The sequence below is a fragment of the Propithecus coquereli genome, unplaced genomic scaffold (genome assembly GCF_000956105.1).
Source record: "Propithecus coquereli isolate 6110/MARCELLA unplaced genomic scaffold, Pcoq_1.0 Scaffold10, whole genome shotgun sequence".
NCBI classification, from domain to species: Eukaryota; Metazoa; Chordata; class Mammalia; order Primates; family Indriidae; genus Propithecus; species Propithecus coquereli.
In genome coordinates this window covers 3,778,702-3,806,585 of record NW_012133858.1, presented here as the reverse complement: position 1 = coordinate 3,806,585, position 27,884 = coordinate 3,778,702, and the positions used below count along the sequence as shown (strand labels likewise).

General features: G+C 39.0%; 1 protein-coding gene across 1 annotated transcript; it reads right to left on the bottom strand.

The window, feature by feature from the left end:
- Nucleotides 1–27,778, bottom strand: FAM162A (family with sequence similarity 162, member A). The gene is made up of 5 exons (XM_012642259.1): nt 27,663–27,778; nt 8,946–9,068; nt 5,553–5,661; nt 2,675–2,783; nt 1–268 (listed from the first exon to the last, which is right to left on the bottom strand). Exons 1-5 carry the CDS (start codon nt 27,694–27,696, stop codon nt 176–178), a joined length of 468 nt encoding a protein of 155 aa, XP_012497713.1. The 5' UTR covers nt 27,697–27,778; the 3' UTR covers nt 1–175.
- Nucleotides 27,779–27,884: the final 106 nt, after the last annotated feature.

The following is a 27,884-nucleotide window of genomic DNA, read 5'->3' as shown; positions in this document are numbered from 1 at the left end:
TCATTCTTTAAGGAAATTTATTCATACCTATATAGCAGAAATAGGGAAATGGTATAAGTTTGTGCAAACTATACTTTTATGAAATGGATCCTCGTAACAAATTCTTTTTAATACAGGCTTGTTGTTGTAGCATTATTCCTCGATTTTCAAAATCCAGCCAACATAGATACCTCTGCTACTCTGTTTTGGCCTTCATAGCTGCTTCCTCTCTCAGACGAGCTTTCTTTTCTAAGTTCAAGCTTGTTAAAGTCTCGTTTCTTTTGGCAGCCTAGAGTGAAACAAATTTGAACAGGTGATTATTTATGCCCATCAAGGGAGGATGCCATTACCTTCACTGATGACAGCAGGTTAACTAGGGCTGCAGAGGTAGGGAGTGGTCTGCTGCTTGGACACTGGGAACAGCAGTCCCCTCCATGTGCCTCTGACTTCTCCTAACGCTTCGGAGAACAGTAGCCCATCCATTCAAGCATAAGAGAAAAAGTGCCACACCATTCCTTCTCTTCCTTTCTGGTCCCTTTCTTTATATCTTTACCTCTCTTCTTCCCTTATTATTCCCATGTCTTTCCTGTTTTTCTCCCCTTCTTATCTTTCATATTAAATACCTTTTCATTTACATTTCTATCCCTTTTTTCTCCTTTCACTTTCCTTGGTTCCTACCGTTTCTCCTTCCTCGGCTCATCTGCATCCTTTCACACCCTTCTAGCTCCACTCTTTTACTGAAAGCATTCAGCTTTGGGAATCCCAGACTTTAACTAAACTACTACCACTGATGACTCCCAGTGCTGCCTATCCTACAACTCCATCCTTTCAGTGAGGGAGGCAACTGTCCTCTTCCGTTGTTTCCCTCCATATGTGAACTGTTACATTTCTACCAAGCTTACATAAACAGACTGATTTCAAGACTTTTATACTAAATAAGTGAAACTAGTACCCTTGGCTGGTATTTTGTTACATCTGTGTAATTCCATACAAAAAGAATTAGGTATGTAGAGGGGGAGGAGAACGGGGAGTGGGAAGTTGATAGTGAGAACAAAACATACAATGGCTAATTTCTTTCTTCCAAATCACATTAAGTTCAAAAGTTCTCCATTCTAGTAGCATTTACCAACTTCTGGGAAATGGAAATTCCATAAAAGGTAAATATTACAATTTTATGGTACAGAACAGGAAAGGAACTCTCTAAAATACATAGCATATACCCTTGAATGATGCTAGAAGAGATCCTAGGGGAATAATTTTCTAATAATTTGGAGTATTTAAACTCAGCTAGTAAAGTACAGAAAAACAATGCAGATTTCTTGGAATTCTAGAAGCACGTATGTCCTGTCCATATACTCCTGTAGGTTTCAATCTGAGAACTATGCATGAGAGGTCAAAGAGGGAGACAGAAGAAAAACCAAACTGGGACAGGAAGAGTTTTCGAGAGAACTTCACCCAGGTCAGCACACTTGCCCCTTCATACTCCCATGAGGTCAGCCTAAAATGGTCAGTATTTCCATTTAACTGCAAGACTTTAAAGAGAGCCAAAAGTTCATTTCCCTTTACTCTGGAGTCTCTGAGAATAAGGAAGTCAGCTAAGAGTGGGTGTGCAGAAGAACCATTTTAGTATCTGATGATAGTTATAAGACATCTCTTTTCACACAGAATCTGTGATATTAGACATCGTATTAAAAGAAGAATTTGACCAGAGCTGCTGAATATAAAAATAACTTTATCTTAATAACAAGATAATACAGTAGTAGGTTTGGTAGCCTGCAAACTTGGGTCTGATTTTTATCTTGTCACTTATTAGCTATGTGACTTTGGTAAAATTATTTAACACCTCTAAGCTTCAGGTCCCTCCTTTATAAAACATGGTAATAAGAGAACATACCTCTTAGATTCTTAGGGTTATTGTGGTGACTAAATGAGTTTAACAGTACCTGCTATATAATGAGCACTCAATAAATGGAAACAATTTTACTATTACCTCAATTAGGTCTAGGTTCACATTGTGGGTCTGCCACTAGGGAAATGTGTGGCCTTGGGCAAGTTACTAAAGCTTTCTAAGCTATAGTTTCCTCATTTGTAAATGAGGTCCTAATAATAATACCTATCTTATAGTGTTTCTGTGAGATTCAAATGAAATATTAATAATACCAAAGTACCTGGAATACAGGGAGGATTCAATTAGCGATAGCTGTTAATTATAATCTGTGTTAAAATGAAGATTTCTAGACTTGCATTCCTGTGTACTGCTTAAGACCTATGGTCCTTAGACATGGCTTAGTTTGGCTGAGCTTCAAATAAAGAACCGTGATAAGAATTCTCACCATGAGTTATAGTGAAGATAAATAAGCCCACGTACCAAGAGTGCTTTATAAATAGGCAAAGGGTTATTAAATATGCCAGTGTCATATTTCTCGATTCACATTATTTATGACATCTGTGATAATAAAAACTTTTTTTTACATTATACAAAATGAATTTAGTCCTTCCAATGCCAAAGTTAGGATTTGCTACTTATCCCCAACCATGATATCCCAGGTTTGTTCCTAATATGTCTTGTTTTGTTTCTTATCATTTCTCATGCAGAAAGTAGCCTCCTCTCAGAGTAAATACAAGGGTCAATCCCTGATTTCCTGCAGGTCCTTTGTGGAGAACATACAGAGGTAAAGAGGAAACCCACTCTCACCTTCTTGCCCTCAACAATCATCAGGATGCATCCTGCCACTGTCAGGGCAATCATTACATAGCTCATCTTCACCCGGAGCTTGTTCTTTGCAGCATCAAGCATCTCAAACCTAATACAATGAGATCATGAAAGAAAGTTAACTTTTCTCTTTCTGAAGTCATAACAGGATAAAAAGCTCTGTGTATAAATCAGAAGTGTAGTGGTGTCTATAAGTATAAAAAAGGAGGTAGGACCTAGAGATCTCATAGGACTTTGCGGGGAGGATGGGGCATTTTTCATAACTCTATATATAAATAGCACAAATTTAAAGTAGTACAAAAGAAGCAGAAAGCGTGAAGACAGAAAAACGAGTCAAGAATGAAACAAACAAAAAAAGGCAAGACATATTAATCTACACTTGCAATGATGGGCCCCAACTTAGGCTTTCAGGTTTCTAGCAGCCTGTGAATGCTAAAAGTGAAACCAGTAAGCTATTTATCTCTCACTGCGATTCTTAAGAAGAAGATACTATGTGATACAATGATTGTCTGAAAACATCCTGACAACACATACTGCAATGAGCTTTGTAAGTTTCAACCCAAAGCACAATTCAGAAAGAAAAAATGGGTTCCCTCTACCCAGCTTTTTGCTGTCTTGAACCAGAGACAGATTTGAGAATATCTGAAACAGTAGAGAAAGTTCCTTTAAGCAATGCTCCTTTATTTTTAACTAATGTTTTGCTAAAATTCAGTGTCAGTGAACTTGAGATTTGGCAAGTGCTTGAGTGTAGCTCTTCTAACCTGTCCACTGAATACAGACCCGTGTGCCTTAACAGAAAGTTGAGGGTTGGATCATCATTCTTGTGTGAAAGCTAAGACGCCTAACATGGAAGAGTCTAAAGAGAGAGCCACTTTACCTTGGTGATTCTGCAACTAGGCAGCGGGTCATGGTTCTGTTTTTAATTTAATTTTTTTTTTTTTTAAGAGAGAGAGGATCTCACTCTGATGCCTAGGCTGGACCTCCTGGGCTCTCCTGCCGCAGCCTCCTGAGTAGCTAGGACTACGGGTGTGTACCACCATGCCCTACAGTCATGGTTCCACTACCTGAGTGTCTGGTAGAGCCTCAAGGCTGGGCATGTGGAGTCCTTATGGGCTAAAGAACTGGCTTCAGTAGATGCGTAAATAGGAATTGATTATCTGTAGATGATGGGATTGGAGTGCTTTTTACTTTTTTCCCCTAGATATTTAACATATATTAGTTTTAAAATCACAGGGGTGAGGGACAGTATTTGAAAAATGCTTGGAAGGAGGCACAGGGTCTGGGATGTTGCAGCAGGAGAAAGACCCTAAAAGCATACACAGCGTGAGGTAAGACCTGAGGCAGCACGTGGATGGAGTTCTCCAGGTACTGCTGGGCCTGTAGAGTGGTAGGAACCAGGGCCAACTGCTAAGCACAGTTAAGTAGTACCCGTTCAGAACTACCAACATAAGGATAAACGGCTGCCCAGGCCCAGAGAAGAACCTTCCAAGATGACTCACTAGGCAGTATTTTGGGCCTAAGTGGATCTTGGAACCAACTATAACGCAGACTGAGGAAGGTGTTGCATAGCAATGTCTATATGGCTTCTATTAGGGCCATGGACATATACCAGTTTATTTTCTGCTGGGATATTTAGGAAGAAATTAGACCACAGGCAAAGAACTTGGTCATTGTTATTTTTGGTATGTGTTTTTTTTTTTTTTTAAACAATATCGCCTTTACTGTTTTGATGGTATGCTCTCATTTCCCAGAAGAATAGGTAGGCACTTGAGCTAAGAATGACCAGGGCTTTCCTGCTGAAATAGTGCTAGTGAAAATAACGTGCGACTTTGACTGGCAGAAGCAGAAAAGCTCTAACAAAGCTGTTGTGAACAGAAAGCAAATACTACCTATCTTCCTGGAAAGGATACCCTTAATGAACTGAGATTTTTTCCATCATGACTTGAAGGCAGAGACCAGAAGGTTAAGGAATAGTTTCTTGCTGAAAGGGAACTTCCAGAAACTTTGTCGAAAGTCCCTGTCCCTGAATAGGATGGTGCCCCACAGGGGAAATGACATCAATTTACCCGAATCTCTCTTGGCCACGATGCCAACAATCAGAGTCTTTAACATGGGCCTGGGGTACCGGTTCTCAGCTGGGGGTGATTTTCTCCCTCCAGGGGACATTTGGCAATGTCTGGAGACATTTCTGATTGTCACCGCTGAGGGAACACTATGGGCATTGAGGAGGTAAAAGCCAGGGATGTTGCTAAACATCCTACAATACACAGGATAGTCCCCTACAACAAAGAATTATCTAGCCAAAAATGTCAGTAGTACTGAGGTTGACAAACCCTGGGTTGGAGGAACCTATACTCATCATCTACAAACTCTGAAAAAAAAAAAAATCTCAAGATCCCAGCCAAAGCTAGGTTTAAGGAAGTTGGCGACAGGAGGCACTCTGTCCTGAATCCCAGAAAAAGAATGTGTGGCATTTAAATAAATTTTATGCCTAAGGTTGAATACTCAAGTGGATTTTGTAGAATACACTTATTGTCACCGGTACCCAATTTATACACCCAAATTAAAAACAAATTAAAAAAGTCACATTTCTGTAACTAGGAGATGAAATCAAACAATCAGTTGACTTCCGAGTACCTGATAGCTTGACTAGTCACAATGTAACATACCAAGACATAGGTTTTCCAACACTGTTTTTATTCCAAATACTTACCAAAATACAGAATATTTAGAGAAGTGAAAAATGTTTTCAAATTTGGCTGAAAGGGTTTGAACAATCAGAAGTCAGAGGAATTGCTTTTCCCTTAAAACAGATCAGTGAGAACTGAAAGCTGCTTACAACCCTAAATTCAGCACTCACGTGACAGTCTCTGGGATTTCATCTTCCTTTTTGAAGCGACCTGACCATATCAGGATCTTTTTCTCCCAATCTGTGGGTTTGTGTAAAGGCACTCTGTGGCTGTAGGTGTCTATGAGAAAAACCAGACAAGAAATCTTACTTATTTCTTATTTGAGATCATGACTCTCAAATTTAGCAACAGAAAAATGCTGTTTGTGTTTTTCAGCCAGTCACTTAACAGACACACTGAGAAACCTCAAGCTACTTAGAGCTTTATTTGAGTGGAATTTCTTGGGATATCTCATTTTCCACATGAAATTCCAAAATTCCATGAGGACTGAGGTAAAATAAAAGCATTATTCCCCAATATAAGCCCCCCCCACTGATAGCGGAAAGAACACCTTGAACAAAGACATGAAAGTAAGGATGAACTAAGAAGGGAACAGTGAGGAGCCTGCCTGCCTTCAGCAGAGAAAGAAAAAGTTTCTAAGATAAGATCAGATTATAAAAGACCTTGAATAACTGGCCGGGCGCGGTGGCTCACGCCTGTAATCCTAGCTCTCTGGGAGGCCGAGGTGGGTGGATTGTTTGAGCTCAGGAGTTTGAAACCAGCCTGAGCAAGAGCGAGACCCCTTCTCTACTAAAATTAGAAAAAAATTAATTGGACAACTAAAAATATATAGAAAAAATTAGCCGGGCATGGTGGCGCATGCCTGTAGTCCCAGCTACTCGGGAGGCTGAGGCAGGAGGATCGCTTGAGCCCAGGAGTTTGAGGTTGCTGTGAGCTAGGATGATGCCGCGGCACTCTAGCCCGGGCAACACAGTGAGACTCTGCCTCAAAAAAAAAAAAAAAAAAAAAGACCTTGAATAACAGGCTTAGGAGTTTAGACCTGATTTGGGAACTATTATACATTCTGAAGCAAGGAAGTTAATATTTCATGAAGATTAATCTGCATGATAGATGGATGGAAGAGAGAAAGGGGGATAGGGCAGAGTGGGCAAAAAGTCCAAATAGGAGATTGTAATACACAGGTGAGGTGATGTGGTATGAACTGGAATTGTAGCAGTAGGAAGAGAGATGAAGTCAGTCTGAGGATGACTGAAAGAATTTAGAGACTGATTAAGTTGAGACAAAGAAGAAGAAATCACGAAGAACCTCAAACTTTTGACAACTAAGGCAACAGCAGTACTATTAACCAAAAGAAGATTACGAAAGGAACCAGTTAGGAAAGGAAAGAACATGAATGCTATTCTAAGATTTGTGGAGTCTGAAGGAAATTTACGCCATCTGAATTGCTTTCATTAAAAGGTTGGGAATAGAGATAGGTATCAGTGCAAAGGGAGAGCCAGTGAGGGTGACGAAGAGGAGCAGAAGGCCAAGGGCTAAGCCTTGGCACATGATCCAAGAAAGGGTACAAGAGAAAGAGGCAGCAGAGGAAAATGGTGTGGGGGAAGGTGGATGAGCAAGAAAAGTACAGAACAAAAGACTGGAAGGGAGAAAGTCTTTCAAAGAAGGCAGAAAGCAGAAGGCACTGAAGTTAAGGAGCAGAAAAAGCTAGGAATCACAGAATGTCAGGGTTAGATGTGGCCTCCAAGATTATCTCAATGCAATGTCTATCCACTGCCTACATCTCCCCTGCAGACACATCATCTCCTTGACTGTTACCGACATGTCACACGCATTCCCACCGCCACATCTTTGCTTATGCTATTCCTTCACCTAATCAGATGATGACAGCAAAAGGAACAGGAAAGTCATAGGAAAAAAATACAGAAAGAACCAAAGACAAGAAAACAGGTTTAGAAGCATAGAAATAGTGCTGCTCTAGTCTTACCTTTTAATCCTTCAAGCACTTGACACAATTTTCTTTACATTTTTTTTTTAAATTTGAAGTAACACATGCCCATTAAAGATAATTCAGAAAGTATAGATATGAAAAACGAAAAAAACTGAAACTCCCCTTAATTCTACTGTCATAGCATAATCACTGTATTTCAATTTTGGTATGCTTCCTAAGTTTTATCCGCCTGAGCATAACCATATATGTATATATGTACATGTGTGTGTGATTTTTATTTTATTTATTTATTTTTAGAGACAGGGTCTTGCTCTGTTTTTATTATTTTTTTTAAATTTTTTAGGGATGGGATCTCGCTATGTTGCCCAGGCTGGTCTCAAGCTCCTGGCCTCAAGCAATCTTCCTGCCTCAGCCTCCCAAAATGTTGGGCCATTCCTGGCTGTGTGTGCAATTTATATGTGTCATGCTTATGCTTACACACAATATAAAAAAAAAGTCTGTATCCTGCTTTGTTCATTAACGTTATGGTAAACATTTTTCATACTAGTACATGTTTATTTTTTCTTCTCTTTTTTGAGACAGGGTCTCATTCTGTTTCCCTGGCTACAGTGCAGTGGGGTCCTCATAGCTCACTGCAACCTCAAACTCCTGGGCTCAAGGGATTCTCCTGTCTCAGCCTCTGAGTAGCTGGAACTACAGGCATGTGCCACCACGCCCAGCTAATTTTTCTCTTTTTTGTAGAGATAGGGTCTCGCTCTTGCTCAGGCTAGTCTCAAGCGATCCTTCTGCCTCCGCCTCCTGAAGTGCTAGGATTACAGGCGTCAGCCACCTCGCAGTACATGGCATTTATAAGCACCATTTCCAACAGCTGCATAATATCTCATCATGTAGATCTAACATACGTTAATTAATCATTCCCTGATTTGACATTTAGATTTATAATTTCCCATTATATATAAAAAATGGGAACACATTTATACTCAAAGCTTTTTCCATATGTAGTGATCATTCCTTGGAACAGATCCTGGAAATGAAATACTAGCTCAAAGGGTATAAATATTTTTAAGCTCTTGATAAATATCCTTTGGGAATGGTTTCTTTCCACTCACCAAGACCTGCCTGGTCCAAGTGTACTCCCAGGAAGAAAAAACAGGAAAATATCACCCAGGACCCAGCAGTTTATATATCATGCCCCTTTTTCCCACAGTGGTGACAGTGACAAGGGTTAGAGTTAGGAATAGGACTGGATGTGGCTGAAGTCAATGCCCAAGCCAGAGCTTAGCCCTGGTTAATATTTTACCCAAAACATAATTTCTTAATTTAGTTTATCTTTGGGATTCCTTAAAAGGTCATCTCTAGACCATTATTTTACTTTGGGGCATCCACACTCCTAGAGACAGCTCCAGTCCAACTGTTGAGGCAAGAAAGAGAAAAATGACAAATGAGGAAAATGAAATCATTGTATGTGTGAGTATAACCAATACAAGTACAATATGGGAGGCCTGACCTACGTGAGAAGGTATGAAGTAGGAACCCCTCTGTTAGGTTCTTTTGATTGTAAGTTGTCCTACTCTTTGGGTGCTACCTACCCCATAAATGGAAAATAAAAACTTACGAGATGGAGCTCTGGAACTTTCCTGTGGTTTGGTGCAAAATCCATTTATTCTCTTCAAATCAGAGTTTCTGGTAAGCGTTAGAGATGAGGAAGCATCTCTTTCACATAACCTAAAACAACTTCCTAGAAAAGAGAGAAAAATATTTCAAAGAAAGAAAATTTGACGTTTTCTCAAAATGAGAAATGCCTGTAATTTATATATTTCATTTATAAAAGTTAGCTCATTTAGAAAATGAATATACTACACTATATGTAAAATACATATACTATATTTAATGTGCTATACTTGGTTCTGTTTTAAAATATAAATGTTTTACTGATTAGGAAATTAGGAATTTGTAATGTAAAAAGTTTATCTGCTATAAGTTTTATATAAGTACTTCTCATATGTGTCTTGTCATAACAGTAATGGCTCTGGTGGCAAAATTATGTATTATGGCACCCAGGCTGTTTAGGTAAAGATCAACAACCTCTCACAAGTGAAAAACCAGGTCATCAAGTTGCCAATACTATTCTGGTAAGCTCTGGGCAGGAGGCTGCAGTGGCCAGCAAGTGGCTCTTGAAAGCCCGCTCATTCCAAGCCATAATAAAAATCAACTTTAGATGTAGTTATGAATTATGTGTTATTTAAAGACTATATATATAAAAATGAGATTTTTTTACGGTTTATTTTAAATAGGTGCACAAATTGAACATGGTTGATGCTGAGTTTTTTTAAATCTACATTCTGCCCTCCCTTTTAAATTTTTTTTCTTGTTATTCATTTGTTGAAGAAACTGTCATTAGTCCTGTAGCTTCCCTCATTTTAGATTTTGCTGATTGCATCCCCATGGTGTTGTCTTACATATTCCTCTAACTCCTCTATTTCTTATAAACAGATTTTTGAGCCTTGATAAAATTCAGGTTAGAATTTTTAGCAAGAATATGTCATAGATGGAACTATGTACTTCATACTGTATCACATTAAGTGGCATATGTCAATTTTGTCTCTTTGTGATACTGAGATTAATCAGTAGATGCTATCAGTCTGATTCACCCCTTATAAAGTTCCTCATCAACTTTTCATGTTAATGTTTTTAGCAGACCATGGTGATTGTTACTTAGAACCATTATTTCATTAGGGGTTGCAAAATGGTAGCAATCTTTTCCGCATTAACTATTAATACTTGGTTATCCTAAGGTGTAAGTCATACAGGAAATGGGGAATAAATGCTTGATTCTTTCCCTTTATTTATCAGTTTTCAAATGAACAAGGTGGTTTTCTTGCAACTTCAACAAATGATCTTTTGTTTGAAGGTAACATACGGAACTCTTGCATTTGAACACATGATGTGCTCCAGCCCATTTCAATGACTCCTTTTAATGCTCTTTAGTCACTGAGAACCCTTCTAAGTTGGCTCCTGAGTCCTTTCAACACATGCTCAGTGTTTATTGATAGCTTCCTTACTTTCTGACAAGATGTTCCAGACTCATTTTAAACGTTTCCTGGCCCTGACATGGAATCACACATTTTCCCAAGGAGCTCTGGTTCCTTTAAAGAGGAAATGTTTTTAGAGACCCTTTAGGGAGGCTCATTTTTGTCACTGCTTCTAAGCCTTTTCAGTGAACGAAGCTAAAATAAATAAATACATTTAAGAAACTGGTTTCAGTTAGCAGTTTTCACCTTGTGCTTTAGCATGAACAATTTTAATTAATAAGTCAGTAATTAATCAAAATTAAAAGCAGAAATCCCCAGATACAATTTTTGATGAGGGTGGGAGAAAAGGAAAGTAATTCTGAGTATGCGGATCGTGGCACGAGAAACCAGACCTGAACCCCAGGGTCCTTGGATGTGGTAGAATGGAACAGAAACGAAAGCTGGAAAGGCAAGGCACCCGTGGTACTCCGACCAGGGCCCTGGCACTACACGATGCTCTGGATGCCCAAGACTTGCGTCTAATGCAATAAGAGTGTGCCCTCACAGCTTTGTGGTTAAAGCTCATTTGCTAGTGGATAAAAAGACTGTACCTCTGAAGTTCCAAAGTCCTAGTTGGGTGTCTTGCAGCCCCTGAGTTTGGAGCAATAAAGGGAGGTGAGGAAGTAGGAATAAAATATGGTTACAGAGGTGTTCCTTCCAAAGATGGGGAAAAACATTATTTCCTCAGTTTTCTCCCTTGCTGTTAAAAAAACCCCAAAAACTTTTGAACATAACAATTTAAAAGACTACTGTGGACTTCTCAAGGGAATATATTTGTGTTTGTGTTAAGATTTTCAAATAGTATTTGTATTGATACATAATTCCCTACCATAATATTCAGTCTTTTATTGAACACTACTATCTAATTTCAGCAGACTTTGATCACCCCAGAAAGAAATCCTGAATACATTAGCAGCCACTCCCTGTTTCTTCCTTCCCCCAAATCCAGGAAGCCACTAATTTACTTTTAGTCTCTATGGATTTGCATATTCTGGACATTTTATATAAATGCAGTCATATGATATGTGGCTTTTTGTGACTGGCTTCTTTTACTTACTATGACGTTTTCAAGGTTCATCCATGTTGTACCATTTATCAGTACTTGACACCTTTTAACTGACAGATTTTATTCTATTGCATAGATATACCTGATTTTGTTTATATAGTAGTCAGTTGATGGACATTTGGGTGGTTTCCACTTTTTGGCTATTATAAATAATGCTGTTATAAACAGCATTTGTGTACAAGTTTTTGAGTGAACATATATTTTCATTTTTGGGGGGCAAACATTAAGAGGTGAAATTGCTGGGTCATGTGATAACTCTATTTATAATCACTTAACTACAAGACTGTTTTCCCAGTGACTGCAACATTTTACATTTCCATCAGCAATGTATGAGTGTTCCAATGTCTTCAGATCCTGGTCCACATTTGTTATTGTTTGTGTTTTAGATTAAAACCATCCTAGTAGGTGTGAAGTAGCATCTCACTGTAGTTTTGATTTGCATTTCCCCAATGAATAATGAGAAAGATCTTTTCATGTGCTAATTGGCCATCTGTATATCTTCTCTGGGGAGATGTCTATTTAGCTCCTTTGCTCATTTTTTAAACTGGGTTATTTGTCTTTTTATTGTTGAGTTGTAAGAGTTCTTTCCTTATCTCATACATGATTTGCAAATATGTTCTCCCATTCCATGAGTTGTCTTTTCACCATCTTAATGATGTCCTTTGAAGTACAAAAGTTTTTAATTTAGATGAGGTCCAGTATATCCATCTTTTGTTGCTTGAGCTTTTGGTGCCATATGTAAGGTCACAAAGATTTACTCCTACATTATCTTCTAAGAATTTTATAGTTTTAGTTCTAACAGTTAGGTCTGTGATCCATTTTAAGTTAATATTAGTATATTGTACATGGAAAGGATCCAAATTTGTTCTTTAGCATGTGCATATCTAGTTCTCCCAGGACCATTTGTTGAAAAAACTATTCTTTCCCCCACTGAATTGTTTTGGCACAATACAGAAAATCAATTGACCATGAATATGACAATTTATGTCTGGAGTCTCAAGTCTATTCCACCGATCTATAACGTCTATCCTTATGTCTGCACCACACTGTCTTCTTTTTTTAACCTCATTCTAGAGTCCAAAGGCACACTGTCTTGATTATGGTAGCTTTGTGGTTAAGTTTTGAAACTGAAGTATGAGTCCTCCAACTTTGCTCTTTTTTTTGTTGTTGTTAAAGATTAGTTTGCCTACTTGAATTTCCTCACGAATTGAAGATCAGCTTGTCAATCTCTGCAAAGAACCTTGCTGATATTTGTTTGGGATTGTGTTCAACCTATGTATCAATTTGAGGAATACTGCTATCTTAAAAATATTAAGTATCCCAAACCATGAACATGGGATGTTTTTCCATTTATTTGGGTCTTCTTTAGCTTCTTTCAATAGTTTTGCAATTTACAGAGTACATGTCTTATACTTCCTATGTTATTCTTTTTAATGCTATCATAAATGGAATTGTTTTTTTTAATTTCATGTTCGGATTATTTATTGTCAATTTCTCTTGTATGCTACAAACTTGTTCAACATTCAGTGTAATAGAGTACGTGTTGTATTCCTTAGGATTTTCTATACACATGATCATTTCTTCTGGAGATAAAGGTAGTTTTACTTCTTTTCTAATCTAGTGCTGTTTATTGTTTTACCTGCCTAAATCCCCTGGATAGAACATCCAGTACGGTGTTGAATAGAAATGCTGAGAGTGGACATCCTTGTCATGTTACGGAAGAAAGCATTCAGTCTTTCACCATTAAGTTAGCTGTGAGCTGTGGGTTTTTCCTTTATCAGGTTGAGAAAGTTCCTTTTTATTCCTGGTTTCTGAGCATTTTTATAATGAAGAGGTGTTGGATTTTGTCAAATGCTTTTTGTGTCTAGTGAGGTGATTATGTGTTTTTGTCCTTTATTCTATTAACATGATGAATAATGTTGAGTGACGTGTTATTCTAACCTTGCATTTCTAGGATATATCCCACTTGGTAAGGGTGTATAATCTTTCATATGTTGTTGGATTCACTGTGTAGTATTATTAATATTTTGAGGATTGCTGCATCTGTATTCATGAGGGATATGGGTCTGTAGTTTTCTTGAGATGTCTTTGTCTGGTTTTGGTATCAGGATAACGTAGCTTCATAAAATGAGTTGGGAAGTGGTCCTTCCTTTTCTATATTTTGGAAGAGGTTGTAAAGGATGGATTCTAATTTTTTTAAAAAAATGTTTGGTAGAATTTACCATTTAAGCCATCTGGTCCTGGGCTTCTTTTAGGGGGGAGGAATTTTAGAATTACTAATTCAATCTCTTTACTCATTATAGGGTTTTTCAGATTTTTTATTTCTTCTTGACTCACTTTTGGTAATTTTTGTATTTCTAGAAATGTGTCCATTTCATTTAGTTTATGTAATATTTTGGCACACAATTGTTCACAGTATCTCTTTGTGTGTTTGGCCACAGAAGTCTCTGTTTGATTATCTTAGTGGTTAGCTAATAATTGGAGAGACTTCCTTAAATGCCTTCCACCACTGAGTTTGCTAGCCTTTGCTGAAGGGCTCTGTGTGCATGCTGGGGTATGTTGTCTACCCTCTGGCAGGCAGTTTGCAATGCTGCCGTAGCCTTCCACTCCTGCTTGTGCAGAGACTCAATGTGAAGTGAGGGCTTAGGACTTCTTAGGTCTTTCCTGGGGCATGTGTACAACCTTACACATATTACATCCCAGAAATATGTTACAGATGTCAGAAGGGACATTTCCTTCCCTAGATTTTCCTTTTAAATTTTTTCCTCTGCTTATTTGACCCAACTGTTATCACCCTCTCCATCTCTGTAAAACAAGTGCTGCTGATGGTTTTCAACAAATGTCCCAAGGAAAAAGCTGTTTGCACTGAGTCAGGTGAAAAAAAGATAGACTCTACGAGTGGGGTTTTCCAGAAATTGCCAGACAGGTCAGAAAGTAACAGTTCTTTGGGGCTGGGTGTTTGGGGGAGCTCCAAACCTATTCTGCTTTCTTCAGTGCCTACTAGGCTGCTGATTTTCATAGCTACTGTGATTGTGAGGCTGCTGGTTTTCAAAGCTACTATGAAGCCGAGAGAAAGAGATAGGAATAAAGCAAGTTAAAACTCCAAAAGACTCTCTGTTCCTACCCACATCAGATCTTGACGAACCCCCAGTTATTTTCCAGAGTTCTGAAAAAGTTGATTTTGACAATTTCTGGCAGTGTTATCATTGTTTTTTAGATAGGAATGGATTTTCAGAGGTCTTTACTCTTGACGTACCAGGAGTCGGAATCTCTATTTGTGGTTACCTGCAGTCTGATCTCTGTTACAAAAGGCCTCATTTATTTCAGTTTTCTAGGGCTATAATCCCAGAAAGCTTTGCCTGGATCTAGGTAAACACAGTATCAGTGACACCTAGTGGCAGCAAGTGTACACTATAAGGAAAGTAGATGAATTACAATTGCTCTCAGCTTGTTTCCTCATTTTAAATATAGAAAATGTAGTATTTACTTCACTAGGGCTGATTTGAGGGTTAAAAGGAAAAATTAACATAGGAGCATCTGGTAAGATTCTGGATACACAGCAGGCTCTCTAAATGTTAAGTTCATTTTTTTGAAACATTATTTAAAACGTTAATCTTCATAAAGCACTTCTGCAGCACTTTTCAATTTTACCCCAAAGGTGTCAGAATTTCTGACAAAGGTTATGCAGTTACGAGGGCATGGGAAAAGTCTGTGAAACTCTTCAACAGTTTTTCATAGCTCTCAGAATTAAGACAAAATTATTTAATGCTGTGATTCTCAAACTTTAATGCATATCAGAATCCGCTGATGCCTTTGTTACAACACAGATCACTAGGCTGCTGACCTCCAGTTTCTGAATCAATAGTTCTGGGGTGAAGGCTGGGAATTTGCATTTCTAACAAGTTCCTTGGTGATGCTGCTACTGCTGGTTCTGGACTATACTCTGAGAACCATTAGGGTATTTTTCCCCCTAAATTGTGATTAAATATACATAAAATTTACCATTTGAGCTATTTTTAAGTGTACAATTCAGTGGCATGAAGTACATTTACACTGTTGTGCAACCATTGCTATCATCCATGTTTTGGACTTTGTCATCTCCCCAGAGAACCACTGATTTAGTGTGACCTACAATGGGAATGCTGTTCCATTCCTCCTCTTTGGCAGGTACTTAGAAAGGAACAAAGTTAACTGGCAGCAAGCTAGAAGGACTCTGCTCTCTAAACAGAAAAAGAATCAGTAATTATTTCCTTAGATAGCTGCCCATCCCCATCCCTCTTAATTAGAATGAAGGCAGTTTAGGGGAACAGAACAGAACACAGGCAGTTTAGAAGAACAGAAGACAAGTTGCCTCTCAGCTCAGTTTAGGAAATAATAAAGCAAAAAATGTTACCATGTACACCTACTCACTATCAGTCACATATAAATGCATGTTGGAGATATTCATTCACTCAACAAATAATAATTAAGCTCCTACTATGTGCCAGGAACTGTTTTAGGCAATAGACAAAATAGATAAAAATCTGTGTCAGCAGAACTTACATTCTACTGGAGAGTTACATATATGTTAGATACTAAGTGCCAGAGAGGAAAAAAAATAAACAATGGAGGACATGAAGTATGCCTTTAGAATGGGGTATATGTGTGAAATTTTAGATAGGGACATCCTCTTTGAGTATGTGACTTTTGAAGGAAGGGAGCTAGCTATGCAGCTATCTGATGGAAGAATATACCAAACAGAAAGCATAGTAAATGTATAGGCCCTAAAGTGATTTTGGGGCCCACAAAGAGGAGGCCAGTGTGGCCAGAACAGAGTGACTAATGGGAAGAGAAGTAGAATTGATGTCAGAGGTACCTGAGGTAGAGGTGGGGGGTAGGGACTTAGAGACATGAGATGTTTAATTACATCAGAAAATATCTCCCAACTTTTTCTTACTGCAACTGTATGCAAATAACTTTTACCTCCCTACAGCATAAATGCTGATAAATATGATCTTATTATACACAATAGAAATAATAGGCCAATGTAAAAATAATTTTTAAAAATGCTATCACTAAAAAAAAGTCTAAAGTACTTGATGTGGTCTTGGTTTTTATCCTGCAACTGTAACAAAATGAAAGCATAAGTTTTAGTATCATTATGAAGACCTTCATTTTCTATCTCAAAGAGATAGAATGTATTGCCCCAGACATCTAGGCCAGAAATTTTCCATCTTCTGGTGGATCATGATTAAAAACATACAAACCAAAGGAAAAACAGCCCTTTAACCCTCTGGCTACACTTGCAGCTTGTCCCTGGCTGACCAGTTCTGTGTCCCCAGGGCCCTAGGCAGGAAGTCAAGATGAAGCCTCAAAGCTGTCTCTAAGGGACTGGCAAATAGCTTGTTAATCTTATATAGAGTTTCTCAAACTATAATATGTATCAAAATCACATGAAGGATTTGTGATACAGATTATTGGACCCAACTGATTCAGTAGGTATGGATGGAGCCTGAGAATGTGCGGTTCTAACGATTTCCCAGGTGACGCTGATGCTGCTGGTATGGGGACCCACAATGGGCTATAGTGTGTCAGCCAGGATGAGGCTGGATGAAGTACTGGCTTTTCTCCTGGTAGTCCTCTCTTTTCTATAAATATCCTTTCCAACCCCATGATAAACAGTGGCGAGAGGTGGGGATGCTTTTTTTCTCACAATCTTTCAAGATCCTCTTGGAGATAACTGTCAGTGATGCAACCTGGGACATGATGAATCTCTGGGAATCAGTGATAATAAAACAAGGTTCAATAAATGTTGGAGGAAAAAGGGGCCTTGAGAAGATTATCTAATCTAGTGTTTCTTAACCAATTGTCAAAACCAATTGTCAGGTGTGTTGCAAGTAATCTGTTGCTAGCTATGAAGCTGGCTAATTGATTTATTTAAAAAAAAAAACACACAGCATTTGTCAAAACCCCCAAAACTGTACATTACAAAGAACTTTAACAGACACAAATTTTAAAATATAAACCAGGATATTGGGGAATACATACATGTATTTGCTAGCTCTACTCACTGGAAAGGCCCTGGAATCAGTAACACCTTAGTTGCAATGAACACACCTAGCACCCAGATCTTGGTTTCTAAATACCATTCTCCATTTCTCCTTGGAAAAAAATGGCTGATTTTACATTGGGACTGAGAAAATACAAGAGTGTGGAACATCTTTTAGAGACAGAAAGTAAGGAATTGTTCAAAAAAAAAAAAAAAACCAAAAGGATGGGGGCATGTAAAGAACACAGGAATTGATCTAAAAGTCTAAATTGGAATAATTTGAACAAGAAAATAAATTGTGTAGTAATATGTTATAACCCAAGGTATAAAATATATGAGTCCATACTAACGTAAATAACACAGGATGAATGAATGAATAGGGAAAAGCAATAAATTTTCCTTCTAGAAAAACTCTAAATATATGTAGATACTCCTCCCTCTTGGATTCCTCAGTCCCTTTAAGTGTGGGTTGGACTCAGTGACATGCATTCAAAGAATATAGAAAGGGAAAAACAGTAACTTTACAGGAGAGAAACCAACTAGCCAAGGTTAAAATTACCAGTCACAAATAATCTGGATATCATGTACTATTTAATATGATTAGATGGGAAGGGTACTCTATCTTTGTGCTATTTATTCTTCTCTAAAACCCATAACCCTAGTCATGGGAAAATATGGAACAAACCCAACTTGAGAGACATTCTACAAAATAACTGGCTAATATTCCCCAAAACTGTCAAGTTCATGAAAATTAAAGAATGTGAAACTGTCACAGACCAGAAGAGACTAAGGAGACATGACAACTAAATGCAATGTGGTTTCCTGGGATTGGATCCTGGAACAGAAAATGGGTATCATTGGAATAACTGGCTTTAGTTAATAGTAATGTACCAATGTTAATTTTCTTAGTTTTGACAAATGTATCATGGTAATATAAGATGTTAACATTAGAGAAAACTGGATGAAGGGTACACAGAAGTCTGTACTATCTTTGCAACTTTTCTGTAAAATTATTCCAAAATATATTTTTAATAACATGAGTACTTGGGTTTTAATTATATCTTGTTTTTACTTTATATTTATCTTATAATATTTTGTATTTACTTGATATTTAATATGAAAAAAAGTAGAATTTCACAGAATCTCTGTAAAAATCTCTCTTTCACTCACTTGAGCTTCAATATACTTCTGGAATGAGAGAAAGATTAAGGGATGGGTTACAGTAAGAGATGTGCCCAATTCAGGATAGATGAAGAACTTGCAGGTGAAGTGTTCCTTGTGGAAATGAGATGAGAAAATGACACTTGATGGTTTTCATCTTGTCATACTCTAAGACCTTGCTATTCTCAAGTGTGGTTGACATCACTTGGGAGCTTGTTAGAAATGCAGACTCTCAATTCCCACTCAAGACCTATGGAATTTGAATCTGCATTTTTAATGATATCCAAGTGATTCATACAAACACTACATTTTGAGAAACAAATAGACACCCATATTCATTCAACAGTTTCTGAGTATTTACTGTGTGCCAGAAAAACAAAGACCAATACCACATATTCTAAAGTCTAGACCAGTGCTATTCAGCCTCAGCTAAGAGCTTCACAGAAATGCAAATTCTTTTTTTATAGGCCTTCCAGGTGATGTTTACACATAATAAAGTTTGAGAAGCACTGCTTTGAAAAAGTGGATTTCAAACTTTGCATATTGGAATCACCAGAGTACCTTAAAAAAACCAGTGCACAGGCCCAACCCAGACTGAATAAATTCCAATTTCTGGAAGCAGGACTCTGGCATCAATATTTTTAAAAAAGATTCCCCAAGTGATTCTAATGTGCTGCCACGTTTGAGGAACACTCTTCAACACAACCAGCTGGGAGTCCCTGTTGAACACAGGCTATGTGAATGATCAGGGTATACCTGCAAAGCTTAATACCTGTGTTTCTGGCTGGGTTCAAAATCCCTCTTTTCAACAGCTAATACACTGAAAAGAAGCTCTGCTTTATCTCTAACTTTTGCACATTAATAATATGTAATTTATTACTTTGAGAGTTTGGAATTCCTGTAGAGTATATTAAAATATGCCCAGCTTTCAGATTTTAGAGCATGTAGCATCTAACACACTGCTTAGTACCTAATGACAGGCAGTATAAATCAGTCTACAGTCTTACCTTCTTATCCCCTTCAGAAAAAAGAGATTTCACATCCCTCCTCCACAGCACCTGGCTGCCCCTCATGGGTAAATACAATGTCTGATTATCTCACAATGAATGGCGAGAGCCCAAAGAGCTGATTCTACTGCACTGATGTGAGACTGCTCAACCATCTCATTTCCTTTTCCTAATGTTCCAGAAGGCCAGAGGCTACTAGGACCTTGGCTGGAAAAAGGAGCTGTTTCTGGGGCAACAGTATTCCTTTCCCATGTCCCATGGAAAGCTTTTTTAATCTAAATACTTCAGTATTTAGATTAACCCACAAATGCCTATTTAATCCTTTTAAAGTTGAAATAAGGTATTGCTAATACTATAATGTTTGCTCTGATAGGAATGGGCAACTTAAGGAAAGAACTTTGAAGGCTTTAAGTCTCAGGAGAAAACAAGCTAGATGAATGCTTATCCTGAGGATACCAAGTTCATATACAGTCATCCTTCGGTATCCACGGGGGATTGGTTCCAGGACCTCCTGCAAACACCAAAATCTGCAGATGCTCAAGTTATGGTAATTATGTTGTTTAGGGAAGTTGGAGCTCTCATTCCCACCTGGAGCTCACTCAGAATAGAGTACCACTGATTTAATTCCACATTAGAATCAAAGCTGGGCTGACCTAAAAGCTGACTGCAACAAGCAAGAGCAAACCTGAAATACTAACTTGCTCTGGGCCTTTCCATGACCAGATCTGAGTGGCTTGAAATCTTCTGTCTGCAGCTATACTGACAGGGATAGATTTTTTCTGGCTTCAAATACTGATTTGCCCGGCTCTTGTAAGTGACACTGACATCCAGATCTGCCTGCCAGGCTACCCACACTCACAAGCCTAACTTTACCAAGCCAATGAGTTCATGTTGAATCTGGGACTCAGAATCTAAGTGACGATATTGGCCTAACTTGCTGTGGCTCTGGGTATTGTGGCTATCCATGCTTCCCCACAGTTGAGAGTCCTTTTCTCTGCCAAACCCCCAAAAAGGCTTTGCCGAACAGAGCAGTTTTGAGCAGGGAAATGACAATAACTGGTGTCCTAGGAAGATAAATCTGAGTGCAGAACACAAGACCAGGCCTTGGTAAGGGCAGATGTAGGAGGTAAACGGAGTAAGAGTGGGAAGACACGAGCATGAAAACCTCCTGTTAGGTGGTGTCACACCCTATAGTTCATGTGGGTTGTGCAAAGGAAATAAGACAGCTGTGGTAATGGAGAAGACCTGTCATGTGAAAAATACTCCGGAGGAAAAATGGGCAAGACAGATTGACACTGAGTTTTCATGGGCTGGCTAGACCCCTAATTACCACTTGTAACATTGTTTCTATGGGAAAAAAACCTTTCGAAGTTTAAAAAACCTTGGAACCTAACCAGGTTTCAAGTCAAGGGGAGACTACTTTTCCCCTGGACTCCTTAGCAGTATGTTAGTGGGAAATCTTTAAAAAAAAAAAAAAAGTCTTGCAATTCTATGTATCTGGTGGTCAAACCACAGTGGAATGGGCCACTCCTTGGCGACCATTCTTCCTCCCATCAACATTCCAGCTCACGAAGCCCACGCTCAACAGTGGCTATTTGAAACTTTCTAGGCCTTAGTTGTTGACCTAAGAGCATTGTGACAGAAACAGATTCCCTGTCTCCATCTGCTTTCTCATCCTTCCCCCGCAGGCTCAGAAGAACACCAGTCCTCCTTCACTCTGAACTAGTGAGCCCTTCCATCTGTGATCCCTCTCCTGAGGAATGTTGTACCAAACTTATCACAACCTCTAGTTCCTGATTTTCCACTGCCTTTTCTCTGCCAAATATGTCCCCCATCTTTAAAAAACAAAACCAAAAAACTTTAAATTATAAAAGTAATACTCATTACAGAAAATGTGACAGCTAAAAAAAAGGTATGAAGATAAAAGCACTCATAATTAGGGATAACTTGTATTTCTTTTGAGACATTTTCCTATGCTTATATACAACATATACATATTTCATAATCAGATAATACTGTATCTTCCTTATATCACAAATACTTTCCACGATTTTTTTTTCTTTTGGAGACAATCTTGCTCTGTTGCCTCAGCTAGACTGTTGTGGCATAGTGGTGTTACCATAGCTCACTGCAACCTCAAACTCCTGGGTTCAACTGATCCTCCTCCCTCAGCCTCCTGAGTAGCTAGAACTACAGGTGCGTGCCATCATGCTCAGCTAATTTTTTTTTTCCTATTTTTTGTAGAGATGGGGATCTTGCTATGTTGCCCCGGCTGGTCTCGAACTCCTGGGCTCAAGTGATCCTCCTGCCTCGGCCTTCAAAAATGCTAGGATTATAGGTGTGAGTCCTGAATTTAATCATTCCCTAAAACTGGATTTGCTTCTTATTTTTCACTACTATAAATGTTTCAATGAACAGTTTTCTACATAAATCTTTGATGGTATTTCTGATTATTTTCTTAGAACAAAATCCTGGCAGTGCAGGGTTAAAGAGTATGAACCCTTTTAATATTCTTTATATATATAACAAACTACTTTCCAGAAAGGCTGAACCTATTTATACTTCCACCAGTAGCTGATGAGAATTTCTGTCTCATTATGCCACAGTAACACTGAGAGTCCACTATGTTGGACAAAACATTCACTCGTTCTCAACAGGTCCTATAAATAAAATACTAATCTCCTTCCTTTCATAGCTCTAATGATTAAATAAGTGGCACATATTTACTACTTTCACTTCACCACCCACACTTTATTTTGCTAAAGTATTTCCTTCCCCAATCACTTCACTAAAATTTCTCTAACAACATTAGTGATCTCTTTCTAGTTATATGAATACATTTTTTAGATCCTCATCATTAGTCCCTTTGAGTCTACTCTTCCCATCTTCATGACCATTTGACTCCATGATCTCATCCTTCTACAAGGATTCAATTCCTCCTTACATCATACCACCACATTTTCTCACTTCATCTCCAATCTTTATGATCTATCTTCTTGAATGTCCTCTTTGACACTTCCTATTACTTGCACTATGTCAGGCCTCCAAGGTTCAGTCCTTGCCACTATTCTGTGCTACTCTCTAGAAGGACTCCTCCATTCTAACAATCAGCTCCACACTAATTGTTCCCATATCTTTATCTCCATAACTCTACCTTTCCTTGGTCCTTAGTTCTTTGAGAGGTCCCATCATCACCTGTAACTCAACACCAGCTACGACTCAATAATGCACCACATTCTCTGCCAAACTAACATAAATAAATTTTTGATGGTATTTCTGATTATTTTCCCAACTTTCTTATTTCTGACAATGGGACAACAATTCTGCAGGCCTGAACACTCAACAACTTGTCTTTAAGACTGTCCTTACTCAATGTCTCCAAACTCACACCAATAATTTCTTCAAGACCCAGATATATTCCTTTGTCATTTCCATCATTACGTCATGTATCGATTACTGTAACATCTTCATAGGTAGCAGCAATTCAACTTGTACACAGTTGTCTTGTTAATTTTCCAGAAATGTTTTTTATTACTTTTCCTGCTTATTGTTTAAATTCATCTGCATCAAACTCCTTCAAAGGCCACATTTTATCTCCTATTACCTCCTGATCAAAATCCAAGGTAATCTTTCCTCCCTCACAGTCTTCAGACTCATTACCACCCCCACCCGTGCTCATGTTACTCTCACACCCCTTTTGTTTCAACCCTCCAGTTGATAATCCTAACCTAAAGCATTATCTGATTCTCAAAGTCAGTGGTGTCCTGGCTCTTGGGATGGGGCAGATGGGCAGATGCCCTGCTTTGTATTATTTGCCAATAAACCTCACCATAGCAAATTTTAAGCTACCAATGTAATGTCACTGAATGTGAAATTAGGAAAAAATGTGCACAAGGCCAGTAGGAACTGGCTCCGGGACACCACAGCAGCACTTATAACCTGTTCTGTAATCTATAACTTTACATATACTATTTTGTATAGGTTCTCTACGTGTATTATATAGGTTTGTTTGTTCATTGCAATATAGTGGCCCTAGGAAGTGGGGCAATCCATTCATCTTAGAGCTTTCATGGGGTACAGGGTGCCCACTGTGTGCTCAATAAGCAGGTAAGGCCTGGAGAGGGGTGATAAGCAAAGCCAAAGACAGGGATAGTTAAAATGGGCATGTTCTCATTTAGGGTTGGTTAGCAAGAACAAACAAAAAGAACAATGAAGGAGCAGAATGTAGTGGAAATAAAATCAGAATGGGAGCCAAGAGGATACTGGTTATGTCCCAGTTTCCCGTGTGATCTTTAGCAAATAAATTCCCTTCTTGGCCCTTAAGTTTCCTCATCTGTAGAAACTAGAAACTAGGGGACTGGATTACCTAACTTCTAAGATATCTCTAGACTCTAATGCTCTGAGATATAGGTTAAATTGACAAGGAGACAACCTATAGTCCAGTGGTCCCCAACCTTTTTGGCACCAGGGGCCAGTTTCATGGAAGACAATTTTTCCAAGGACCCAGGGTAGGGGTAATGAATTTAGGATGATTCAAGTGCATTACATTTATTGCGCAGTCAAATCTCTCTGCTAATGATAATCTGTATTTATAGCTGCTCCCCAGTGCTAGCATCACCACCTCAGATCATCAGGCATTAGATTCTCATAAGGAGCACACAAGCCAGATCACTTGCATGCACAGTTTACAGTAGGGTTTGCACTCCTATGGGAATCTAATGCTGCTGCCAATCTAACAGAAGGCAAAGCTCAGGCGGTGATGTGAGTGACGGGGAGTGGGTGTAAATATAGATGAAGCTTCGCTTGCTTGCTCACTGTTCACCTCCTGCTGTATGGCCTGGTTCCTAAACAGGCCACAGATTGGTACTGGTCTGTGGCCCAGGGGGTTGGGGACCACAGCCATAGTCCATTGCATTGGTTAAAAATAATGATAATAAATGTATTTTAATATCTGACTAGTCACTAGAGTTTCGGGCAGCAAAACTGTTCTGAAGATGTGAAGAAACCTTCTTGTAAGGCCATTCCATTCCTTTGATCTAATAATCATTCTGTGGAAAGATACAACATTCTGAAAGTTATATCTATTTTATTCTACTTTCAGGAGAAAAGAGGCATGAAAACCCACCTAATATCTGCAGCATGTTCCAAAATATTTCCTAATGTCCCTCATTCAAAAAATATGTATTGCCTGTCTACTATGAGCTGGACACTGATAAATGGTGAGGATTTAGTAAAAAAAAAAAAAAAAAAAAGCAGATCCAGTCTTTACTCTCACGGAACCCACAACAGCGTGGATCAGCAGCCATTTCATTCCTAGTCATCTGTATTGGTGCCTTTTTTTTTTTTTGAGACAAAGTCTGGCTCTGTCTCCCAGGCTAGAGTGCCGTGGCGTCAGCCTAGCTCACAGCAACCTCAAACTCCCAGGCTCAAGGTATCCTTCTGCCTCAGCCTCCCGAGTAGCTGGGACTACAGGCATGCGCCACCATGCCCAGCTAATTTTTTATATATTTATTTTTAGTAGAGACAGGGTCTCGCTCTTGCTCAGGCTGGTCTCAAACTCTTGAGCTGAAACGATCCGCTCGCCTCGGCCTCCCAGAGTGCTAGGATTACGGGCATGGTGGCAGCCTGTATCAGTGCTTTTTAACTTAAACAGCATGAACTCCTCTGAGCAGCAAGCAATGGACCCTCTCAGAAACAGGTATATAATAACAAAAATTAGAGTATAACTTGAGAGGTTCACAGGACTTCTCAAATGTGGAGGTGTACGACTATCATAAGTTAACAACGTTGACCTGTTACCTACAAAACAATGAACAAATTCAAGCTCATAAAAGCCTATATTCTGTTTGCTATGTTGTATTTGCTAAGGGAGTATAGGAAAGATTTCCAAAAGAAACTAAAAGTAAAGTTCTATCATTCAAATAATATTCTGGGTAAGTAAGGTATGTCTAGATTATGTTTCTATTTCATCTATATAATTCCTTTGGTTAAGGCTGCTTATTGGTTGTCTTTCTTGAAAAACCATTTGCACATAAACGTGTACTTCCATTTCACAAATAAATCTGCATTTCATGACTCTTCCATTTCACATTAATGAAACCTAATTAGTCATGACAAATTCATATACACACATATCCTGAATAAACAGCTTGAACAATATCAAAGAGCACAAATTCTAAAATTAGAAGGCACCAACTCCTCTTCTGGCTCTAACATTTTCTGGCAAAGTGATCTTGGACAAATCATTTAACTCTCTGACCTATGTTTCTTCATTTATAAAGTGGAGATGGAATAAACTTACCTGAGAGGGCTGCTATGAGAAATCAATCACATAAAATAATGTATATGAAAGTGTTTAGCTGTAAGATGGGCAAAAGTGGGTGAAAGACACAGCAGATTGTTTGGAGTTGCTCACAAAATATCAGATTCACAGATCATTTATTTAGATAGAGTTGCTCATGTAACACCCTTAGTGTACTATTAAAATTTTTCTATCTGAAATAAATTGTTCTTAAATTGCTCAAGGAATTGTCTTGGTTAACTGCCCAATAGTGAAGTTCTTAGACATGAGAAGATGTGTTACTTACAACACAGTCTTAGGTGCAGATGTTAAAGTCCCTTTCACACGGTAAATTTTAACTTTTTCACAGAGCAATGATTCTTTCACTCGCCTTGTTGAAAAGGTTTATAATAGTTAACAGGATGTACATAAAAGATTTTAGGTGAATTAGTTTGATAAACTGACAAAATCAATGAAATCAATATTATCAGGGCTTTTCTTTTTCGGTGGAGCAGATGTTTGCTTTTATGGAAGTAAATAATACTCTTCGGTTTGAAATACATTTTCCAGTTCATTCTCCACTGGAACACACGATAAGCCAAGGAAGGGATAACTTTTTTTTTTGGTTATGTATCCAACCTGTGAAACTATCTAACATTGTTTTTTTTGTTTTGTTTTGTTTTTGGCATTACTTCACTTACATTTACAATGTACATTTATGTTATTTCAAAACCAACCTTGGGGCTATTCTTCCTTTAAAAAGTGAATGAAACAACTTTAATGATTTGGTACCATGGAACAAAAGATCATTACACCTTATCAAATCTCAAGAAGCTGACCACACCTTTATCAAATCTCATGAAGGTGACCGAAAGAGTGAACTGCCTTGGTACCTAGAAAAAAGTCAACATGGAAAAAAAAAAAAAAATCTTTCTTAAGAATGGGCAAAAAGAGAAAAAGAAAAAAGTCAAGGTGCCAGCACTCTGATTTCTCAACCCCTACTAAGCCAAGGCTCTGCTAGTTTCCCCAAGAAGGCAAATTAAGCTCTCATTACCTGACTTCAAAATACCTATTACATAAATGTCAACTACCAAAACAAATTGCAGATCCTGCAATTACATAACACTTTCCTTCAAGAAATTCAAAGCACTTAATTGCAGAATTGTTTAAAAGTAATGTATCCCCCATTTTAAGAAAACAATTATTCCTTAAGACCTTAAACCCCTTGCCTAATCAGACACTTAATGGGTGGGAAACCCCAGACTGAAGGATTTCTGAGAGCAGGGATAAATTCTTGAGATGAAGGGGAAAGGGGAAAGGGGAAAGAGGGGAGACTCACGTAGAGCAACGCACGGGGGAGGTTAGAGTGGAAGGTGATGGGCAGTAGGGAGTTCCAGGAATGGCAGGTGCATTAAAGACTGAGCTCAGGGGAAGCTGGGGACAGGGACAGAGGGAAGGGAGGGAGCAAAGGCCCGTTAAGTTGGTGGGAGCTGGGTGGATGGAGAACCAGCTGCGAAGGTTGACTCCAGGCCTGCCCCTAGTGTCTGCTCAGTCCTTGTTCTCGCCCATTATTGCCCCTAAGGGGTAGGATTCCGAGCAACCTGAGAGGGGTGCGTCGTGGAGCAGAGCAACTCCCGGGCCTGGGAAGGCCGCAGGATTCCCCCATCCCCAGCGGCCAGGCGGGCTTCCTTCCCTCCCTCGGCGCGTGCTAAGTCTCACCTGCCGCCAGGCGCAGGCCGCGGAGGCTCCCCATGGCCGCCTACTCCGCCGACCAGCACAGAACCGCGCCAGGCCGCGGTGGCGCTGGTGCGCACAATGTCACCGAGCGCTGGAGTGGGAAGGGCATGGCCGTGCTGGGGGCGGGGCGTGCACGGCGCGGGGGAGGACCCGCGTCACGTGCAGGCGTGCGGGACGTGCGAGACGCGCGGAGGACGCGGGCGG